This window comes from Papio anubis, chromosome 12, assembly GCF_008728515.1.
Source record: "Papio anubis isolate 15944 chromosome 12, Panubis1.0, whole genome shotgun sequence".
NCBI classification, from domain to species: Eukaryota; Metazoa; Chordata; class Mammalia; order Primates; family Cercopithecidae; genus Papio; species Papio anubis.
The window spans coordinates 39259872-39269721 of NC_044987.1; the positions used below are offsets into that span (position 1 = coordinate 39259872).

Sequence of the window (9850 nt, forward strand, 5' to 3'; positions counted from 1 at the left end):
TAGCTTCAGGCCCTACTTACCCAACTAGTCACTTAATTCGTATGTGTATGTTACCTACCTGTAAAAATTTGAGTTTGAGGCCCCAGTCCTTCAAGTAACAGAGAACTAATGGATATTTTTGGAATGATGGAAATGGTATTTCATGATTAGCAGGGTTGCCAGATAAAATACAGAATGCACAGTTAAATTTGAATTTCAGATAAACAACAAATAATTTTTAATATAAGTATGTCCCATACAATAAAAATTATTCATTTTGAAAATTCAAACATAACAATGTAACTGAGTATCTTGGCGTTTTGTTTTTGCTTTTTGCTAAATCTGGTAATCTGGCTCATGTGGCATATATAAAATTAATGGGAAGAGAGAGAAATGAGATTAAATGAGGAGGTTGTACAATAGTCTCAGAAAGACATGGATAATCCATTCCTTTAACGGGATGGATGACTGGATTGGAGGTGAGAGACATTCACAAAAAAGAACGAGCAGAGCATGCAGCTTGATTAAAGATGGGGGAACAAAAGAAGAGAAGTAACCCCAGGGTTACAGAAACACAATTCACACTACAGCACTGCCACTTAATTACACAAGATACTCCCAGCCTTGGTTTCCCTGTTACCACTTCTAATGTGTCATGAGGAGTAATGAAGATGCCTTATAAATGCTGCACAAATGTCAGTTGTTATAATAAATGCCCCAGCCCCATTCTTTTCCACATACACTATTACTAAAGCCATGTCTCTTCCATGCTGTCCTTGTCTAATTATTTTGAACACAAAGGTAAAATGCCCCTTTGTTCCATTTCCCTCTTGGCCCACACAGCTCAAACTTGTACAGTTCCCTGTTCTCCATATGGGCACTTGCAAACACTCAGAGCTTCCTGTCCTTGGCAAATTCACTGACCTTTCCTCTGTTTTTTCAGCAAGCCATTGGTAAAAATGTGTATTAGGACAGAGTTGGGGACACAATAAGCCAGAAACTCTGACCCTCCAGGTGGCCATCAGTCCATGCATAAACACCCTCTGGGTCCTAATGCACTATACCTGGACTTTGTTTCTCTGTGGCCAAACATCAGACACAGACCCCCTGTGCCGATAACATGAGGTGATGGAGCCCAATACTGACCTACCCCTGCTACTTTCTAGCTCGGTGTCTTGTGGCACATGGTGTAACTTTGCCTGTAAGATAGTTTGTTATTTACTGTCCTTTTATTTCAATTGCTTTTTCCTTTCTTCAATGTCAGTTGTATGACTAATTCTTACACTAAGTGTCTAAACCTTTTCTTTCTGGATTACAAATGATGGATGCATAAAATGCTCCCTCTGACCTGGCTTTCTTCAAGTCACCTTGCCCCTGCCCTCAGGGAGCTGAGCTTCTCATCTGTCTCCGGAACTCCTGCCAGAATGCTTCACCTTTCCTTGGCCTCTGTTGCCACCTGCAGGAGCATTTGGAGGAGGGTTCCCGGACCCTGGATGCCAGAGAGGGAAGCAATAGGCGGGTGAAATCTTGGCGTTCACCAGACAAAATCTCTTCACCTCTCTTGAGCTCAGGCTCCAATATTATGTATTTATTTATGTTTATTTATTTGAGGCAGAGTCTCACTATGCTGGCCAGACTGGCCTCTAACTCTTGAGCGCAAACGATCACTGCCGCCCACCCGCCCACCGCCCCCACCTTAGCTTCCTGAGTAGCTGGGATTATAAGCGCGCACAATCATACCCGGCAAAGCTCCAATATTTAATCAGTTGAGTGACTTTGGGCAAATCATTCCTCTTAGCCTATTTCCTCATCTCTAAAAGAGTATTTGAAATCCATAAATTTGCTTTGATAGTGATTGTAAATGGGTCATTCATGTATGTATTCATGAAGCAAACAGCATGTTGGATAAAAATATATGAAAACATAAGAACCTTTTTGAGAGAAAAATCACAATCTTAAGGGGGCACCAGTCAAACCCACAGGAAATTGTCAGTTTGTCTTGATAGACCTATGAACAAAGTGTCACATGGTCTAAGTCATGCCTCTTGTCAGGTGCAAGCAGGGAAAGCTTCACAACAGAGGTGACATATTAATTGGACTTGGAAAACCACATAGGAGTTCGCCAGGGCTTGGAAGAACACACAGGAGTTCATAAGGCAGAGAGGAGGGGAAAGGACTTTCCAGAAAGGGGAGCAATAAGCCAAAATGTTTTCACCTGCAGACAGTTCCCAAAGAGTGACTGAACTCTTGTATCCTGCAGCAAGCAGGCTTTGTAGGAGAGCAACCTAACGAGAGAGGAATGTTGCCAATGTCAAGGGAAGGAGTGGAGAGGCCTGGCCCTCGCAGGAGTCTAGTAGGGGGATGAAGAAGAGGAGTTACCAGGCTGCGAAAAGAACATTGAACCAGGATGGGGAGGTCTGCTTCACGATCCAGGCTCTTCCAACCACTCACTATGGGACTTTGGCTAAGTTAACCACCCTCTCTATGCTTCGGTTTCCTCATGTGCAAGTGAAGATAATAATCCCCACCTCGCTGTGTTGTTGCCAGATAACACATGCAAAATCATTAACAGAGTGCCTGCCGCAGATGTGCTCAAATAGGTCAGCCACTGGTGTTACTATTAGATATGCAGCTTCAGGGACTTATTTTGTCTCACCAAACCTACTTTCCTCGTCAATAAACGGAGAACAAGAGTGTCTGCCTTGCATGCATCAGAAACTGAAGATACAATCAAGTAATACAAGCTGCACAGAATGAGATAATGAAGCCTACACTTTAAAAATATACAAGGCGTCTACTAAACAGAAGGCAGTTTCACTTTCATTACCGTATTTAACTTTTTCTGACAACAACCTTATGAGGTAGGATTATAATGATGTTTGTTTTACATGTGATGAAAGTTGGGTTCCTTCATTTAATAGATGCTCTTTGAGCAGGTTCTGTGAACAAGACAAGACCATGGGAACTGTAGTTGAGAAGAGGAAACAGACTGCATGTACACGTTGGGGGAACCGGATCTCAGGGCTTCGCTCGGCTCTGTCTCTACTCACTCTCTAATGATCTCTCCAAGCTCGTGGCTTTCAGTCCCATGCCTGTATCATGGCAACCCATATTTCTATCTCCAGCCCAGCCCTCTCCAGACCTGCGTGTCTGCCCAATCAACTTCTCCACTTGTTTTTCTAATAAACACCTCAAGCCTAAAATATATAACATTAAGCTCTCTTTCCCCTCTACCCCAACATCTTCCAATCTCAGCCAGCAGCACCTCTGTTTTTCCAGCTACTTGGAGTCATCCCTGATTCCTGTCTTTTTCTCATACCCCCACAAACAATCAGAAAAAAAATCTTATACATATATATATTTGAGACAGCGTCTTGGTGTCTTGCACTGTCATCCCGGCTGGAGTGCAATGGTGCAATCTTGGCTCACTGCAACCTCTGCCTCTTGGGTTCACACAATTCTTTTGCCTCAGCCTCCTGAGTAGCTGGGATTACGGGTGCACACCACCACACCCGGCTAATTTTTTTTGTATTTTCAGTAGAGACGGGGTTTCACTATGTTGGCCAGACTAGTCTCGAACTCCTGACCTCATGATTCGCCTGCCTCGGCCTCCCAAAGTGCTGGGATTACAGGCGTGAGCCATCGCACCCGGCCTTTTATCCTGCTTTCAAAAAACAAATCCAGAGTCTGAGTGCTTCTCTCTACCTCCAGCGCCACTCCATGGCCCGAGCTCTCTTTCACCTGGTTCACACCTGGATCGCGGCCTCCAGTTTGCGCAGTGACCCCTACAGTCTGTTCTCCAAACTGCAGCTGGCGTGGTCATGGTGAAAAGTAATGTCCATCTGCTGCTCAAAAACCCACGAATGGCACCCCCATTTCTTTCCCATTAAGGCCAAAGTCTAAAACATTTACAGAGTCTTATACGATCAGTTCCTATCTGCTTTCCTTATACTGGAGGCTGTGAAGCTCCTTAATATATAAACAGTTCTCAGGAGAAGGAATAAAAGGACAGCCACCTCGTCAGCAGAGCCAGTTCACACTCTGCTAGAGACAAGACGAGCTGGGACCTTCTCCCCTAACCCTTACTGCATATGCGAGAGAAGCCAGACCTGCTGGGTCGACTGGAAATGCCCAGTGCCTGAGACCGGGAGGAAAGAGAAGCCATGGGGAGGAAAAGACTGTAAACCTGGAAGACGACGAAGTCCCACCTCACCAGTTAGGCAGGGAGGAGAGAGAGGCCTAGGGCGCTCAGGAACTTGGAATAAGATTGCCCTCTGCGGGTGAAACTGTGAAATATCTCACAGTGGAGGAGCGCGGAGACTGTTCGCACAGCAGCCCAGCGAAAACGTCACCCGACTGGAGGTACGAACGCTTTGCAGACTGGGGGCCCCCAAGCGCATCCCAGACGCGAGGGCAAAGGTCCAGGAGGGCTGTGGGGCTCTCGGAAGTATCCGATCACCTTGAGAGGAGTCCGCCGGGTGTCCGAGCCTGATGTCACTGCACCTTCGATTCCTCCGACGCCCCTGCCCTTACTTCCCAGTCTTCCGGCAACTTCTCCCCTTTGGCCTCCCGTAGGCCTTGCCCCCAGGGAGGGGACGCGCTCCACAGGTGGATTCGCACGTGTGGACCCTCGGCAGCACTATCTCGTGCAAATTAACAAGTGGCCCTCAGGGTGGAAGCACCGCCCAGCCTTTCCCGGGGAGGTCACCAGGGTAAGGCCGTTCAAGGTCTGCAGGCGCCCGGCGTTGCCGGGATCCTCCCCGCGCGCTGGTCCGGGGAGGCCAGGAGAGGGCGAACCCGTCCCCGACAAGCGGCCCTTCCGGGGGTGGGCTCTGACCTCACCGAGTGGTCAGCGGGTCCGGGAGTTCCAAAGGGTAGGGCAGAATTGGGTAGATAAGGGTGCATTTTTCTGGGAGGAGTCTTAGGCGTCGCTGACTCTGAAAGGCCCGCATCCGGAGAAAGGGAAAGCGCCCCCTCCCGGGAGGAAGGACGAGAGGCTGGCCCGCGGGAAGGAGCCCTGGCCGTCCCTCCAGGCCTAGGTTTACCTCTTTGATCTCACCCTCCCTGTGGCGGCGAGTGCCACCAAAGATGTGAGAGGCCAGCGGGTATCGGGAGAGAGCTGAGAGTCCGCGCTGGCGGGACCCCAGATTGGAGCCGCCGTCGTCCGACGGGCAGACCCTGCTGTAATAGCTCCCGGCAGGCCACGGGAGGCAGGTGGGGCCCGCCGCGAGTCCTAGTGAAAAACACCTTCCCCTCTTGATTCTCTCAAAGGAGCCCGAGCCCTGGGAAGGGACACCAAGGTACTCCCGGGACTCCGGAGAAGGACAACAGCCCCAACACAGAGTACTCGGCCATCCAACCGCCCTTACCCAAGCGGGGAATCTCTCTCCACCTCCGCCCTGCCGGGACTCAAAGTTGTTTGTCTAGAGGAGCCGCCAGGTTTCCTTGTAGCTGGGCACGATATGCACTGTGCGCGCGGGCGCGCGCGCACACACACACACACTCACACACACACACACAAGTATATGTATTTTTCCAGTTGCCACTGCAGGACTGCCAACTTTCGGAAATAAGCATCCGCTCCCTCTCCCGGGACTGGGCGTGGGGTTACCGAGAGGAGAGGAAGAGACCTTGCGTTTGCGCTGGGCCTGCTCGGTGCCAGGCCATCCCAGGCTTCTGTCTATCCTGGTTTCTGGTCTGTGCGTTGTGGGTAGCAGCATTGGCGTGTTGCGCCGGAGGGAGCAGGCTGAGCGAGGCTCCAGAAGGTGCGCAATAGCCGGAGAGGAAAGGGCGATGCTGTCACCTGGCCCCCTCCCTGAGACTCCATCCAGCCCAGAAAAAGGAGCTGCTTTCTCCCCCACCTACCCCAGGAGAAAATAAACGGTCGCTGGCATTTTCCTGCGTCTTTTAATTTTGACAGAACTGTTTTGGGTTGGCTATTGTGGGCCGGGATGGAGGTCTTCTCCTGCCAGGAGCAAACCTGCCCACACCCAGGCCGGCAGTGGAGTCAGCCTTGCCCCAGCCTGCCCTCCCGGGAAACAATGCCCCTTTGTCGCTCGCCCTCCCGGGGCTGATCCAGCCCCTCCCCTTAGCTTAGGGCTCCCTCCCTTTAGAGCATTCCAATGATAGCCACAAGTCACACTCTTCTTTGAGGTCTCTGCCTGCGAAGAAAACAAAGCAGCCCTCCTAATCACACGGAGGGAGTGGAACTTTTCCTGCCCTCTGACTATGTGCCAGCCTTGGCTTCTCCCTGAAGCCCTGTCGAGAGGGCTTATTAGGTCACTTATGTTTTGTACCTCGAGTGAAGTCCCACAATCAGTAGATTATAGAGGGGGGCACAAACCCAGCAATGTCTGACATAGAGAAATTACACATACATACATACATACATACATAGTCTTTCCACCACCCAGGATTGAAAATTAATGCTATTTTTGCATTGTCCCTTATCCACCCAAACCCTCCAAAAGGCTGGCTGGCATTTGCTTGACTCTAGTTCTACCTTCCTCAGTACATAACATCTTCCCACTCCATCCATCATCCACCTCCCTCTTTACCTGTCCCACCTCCTTGGTTGCTTGGTGGCACCAAGGGTCACAGTGAGACTGTTTTGGGGGACCTGGCCTCATATGCCCCCTGCCTCCTCGTTCAGTTCTGAGAGGACAGTGCCTGCCACTTGGGTGTGCCTCCAGGATGGTCCTTTTCTTTTAGACTTTGACTTGTTAATCCTCCCTCAATGCTCCTGCCAGAGTCTCAGTCCCACTGCCAGGACCCAGGCGGACTCTTACCTCCCATCTGTTCTGCAGAAGGGCAGAACTTTAGGAGTGCTATGAATAATGGCATTTTCCCTTGATGAACTGTTGGCAGCACTGATAGGGGTCCACACAGGCTAGAGCCAGTCCTGGTTTGAGTGTGATCATTAAAGGCGCAGGGCAGTGGATGCTGGCTGTGAGGTCACTAAGGGACCATAGTCCTGGGACTTGGTTTCTCACTGTTTGGGTGCAGCAGGAGGGAACATGTGTTTTGGCAGCTTGCAGGGTGCTTTGGCAACATTTTAAAAATTATTGCCCCCCTTTCCTGATAAATGTGCCCAATTCCAGTTCCCCCTTCCCTCTTCCCTTCATTGTTTTTCTTCTCTTTCCTATTTCTTCCCACATCCATGGGTTTTCAAGTGGTCCTTTGGCATCTCAATTTCCTCTTCCGAAAAGCTTAGGATTATAGTAATCCATAGGGTGGTAATACAAATTAAGTGACATAGCATGTATTTAATAAATTAGTTCCATCTCCTTACGTTTTCTCATTTTTTCCTCTTCCCGGTTGACTTCGAATTCTCCCTACTTTTGCTTCTGCCTGTTCACAGAGACTGGAGATGAGGCTGCATCAGGCAGAGACATAAGGGATGGAATCTGGGGAACGTATGGTTCCTTTATTTCATTTCACCCTCTTTGGACTCTACCCTTTGAAGATGACTATCATTATGAATAGCTGTTAACGTCTGATTAGTTAACTTTCTCCCACCACTGACCTCCATGAGTGACTAGCTCCTGAATTATTTACTTTTTGGAACTCATCATTGGGTATATGGTCACACAATTTGGAATCCTAGAGTAAAATATTCAATACTGTAGGTTGATTCCATTTGGGGCCATGTCTGAACTCAATGACATTAAAAATGTACCAGCCTGCTCTGAAGATTCGTCCGGCAGGTTATCTAGAGGGACTTGCAGCATTCGTCTTAGCGCTTTGTCTGGGCTAAGAGACCTGGCTTCACCTTTTGAGGATTGTATAGTAGTGAGGGCCCTGAACATCCTAGTCTTTTGCAGGAAAGAATCTTCTTGTCGAGAGCCTAGACCGGCTGCCCTTACATGTCAGTGCTTTCTCCCCTCTGTGATACTCCCTCCCTTTACACTTCAGCCTTAATCCGGCAACCATTTACTATGTTGCTTTCTACGTTGAAAGGGGTGGAAATGAAAGTGCAGACTCTGCATCCCTGGTAAGACAACTCTGAAAGGCTATCCTGGCTTCAGAGCTCTCTGGGGGCCTGCTGAATTACTGTTTGCATCACAGCCCACCTTCTCCTTTGCCTGATCCTGCATTTTCCCCTTCCCCACATGTGTTCCCCCTGAGCACTTTTTTGTTAACTTCCTGCATGCTACTGTCATCTCAGAGACTGATTCCTGAGGAGCTCAACCTACAACATGGAGCTCAGTGGAAAGCACATGGAATGTGGACTAAGACATGACTGTGTTCAAACCCTGGCTCTGTCGCTAAGTGGTTATGTGGTTTGAGGCAAGGCATTTAATCCCTCTAAAGTTCACTTTCATCTGGGGGAAAAAGATAACTGTGAGGATTAAGTGAGTTTATATATAGTGTATGAGTGCCTGGACCAATGAAGCAGTGCAGCAGACGTTAGCTCCTCCTTCAGTAATATTTATTGGCATCCCAAGTGTTACTAGAATTTATATTTCTACTTTATAAATTTTACAAGAATTTATATTTTCATATTCTTGATACTAACACTGCATTTTGAAAGGGGTGACTCCTTCCTTATTAAAATTTTAGAACACTATCCTAAGTGAAGTATAATGGTTACCAAATTAGAAGGCATCTGGATCTGGTTGATCTTGAACAAGTAGGTTAATCATATAACTTAGCTAAGTCATTGTGAAATTTCCTCATGTGTAGAAAGAGATATTAATAGTAACTACTGTGGCAGATGGCATTTTCCATAAATGCCTACAAAATACTTTCCATCTCAGCTGCTCTTCAGAAATGACCTTGCCATTCCTCCATCAACAGATGAAATCTAATTCCCCTTCCTTTGCATCTGGGCTGGCCTCAGGGACTTACTTGAGCATTGGAATGTGGCAAAAGTGACGGTCTGGGACTTCCAAGGCTAGGTCATACAAGCTAAGTCATTCTGTGTGGGTCTTTTGGGATGCTCCCTCTTCAAACCCAGCCACCATACTGTGAGAAGCCTGAGCACTTGGAAAAGCCATGTGTAGGTGCTCTGGCTAACAGTCCCAGCCAACAGCAAGCATCAACTGACAGCCGAGTGAGCCCTCCTGACATCCAGCACCTTTGGGCCTTCTGACAACTGCAGCACTAGCCCACATCCGGGACCCCAAAAAGAATGGGAATATACTGAGCCCAGTTAGTATACAAACGAAGACAGATAATAATAAATGGTTGTTTTAAGCCATTAAGTTATGGAGTGGATGTCATGCAGCAATAGAAACTAAATCACTAGCTCCTAGGGTTATGTGAAAATCAAGTAAGACAATGCATGCTAAGTGATTACTAAAGTGCTTGGTAAATGATTAATACAGTTGCAGAAAAAGTAAGCTGATTATATGGGGAGATAAAACATGGGCACAAATAACTGCAAAATTAAGCAGGCATGATCTGAATCAATATTTAGTGGGCACCTATCCCATGTCAGGCTCTCTATATAATCATAGAATCTCCAAGTAGAACAGAATTTGGGAGCTATTCTAGTTCAACCTCCCACTTTGTGAGGACGTTTTTTCTTGAATGCTTGTTTAATACAACAATTATTTATTAAGCTCCGCTCTGCACCAGAAAGTGTGGTAGATGGTAATGTCAGGAAGTGGGATAGAAAGAACTAAGACACAGCCCTGTGCCAGAGGCAAACACATGGACAGCTTCTGCCCAGTGTCATATGTGCAGGGAGAAAGGATACGAAGAAGAGGGATGCATTTCCCCTGCATGGAATGGGGTGAGTCATCTCACTGTTAATTCTCACTGTTAATCAGCTCTGCTGATTCAGCTTCCTGGTGCTCTGGATCCTGCTGATACGTTTTCTGTGCATCAACTTGTATTCTGAGTGGCAGTTCTCCAGCTCTTTGCC

General features: G+C 47.9%; 1 protein-coding gene across 1 annotated transcript; it reads left to right on the forward strand.

Moving 5' to 3' along the window:
• The first annotated feature begins 439 nt into the window (after positions 1 to 439).
• LOC116269816 lies at positions 440 to 5872 on the forward strand. Its single transcript, XM_031653955.1, has 4 exons — positions 440 to 458; positions 4284 to 4426; positions 4555 to 4691; positions 5251 to 5872. Exons 1-4 carry the CDS (start codon positions 440 to 442, stop codon positions 5753 to 5755), a joined length of 804 nt encoding a protein of 267 aa, XP_031509815.1. The 3' UTR covers positions 5756 to 5872.
• The last annotated feature ends 3978 nt before the right edge of the window (positions 5873 to 9850 follow it).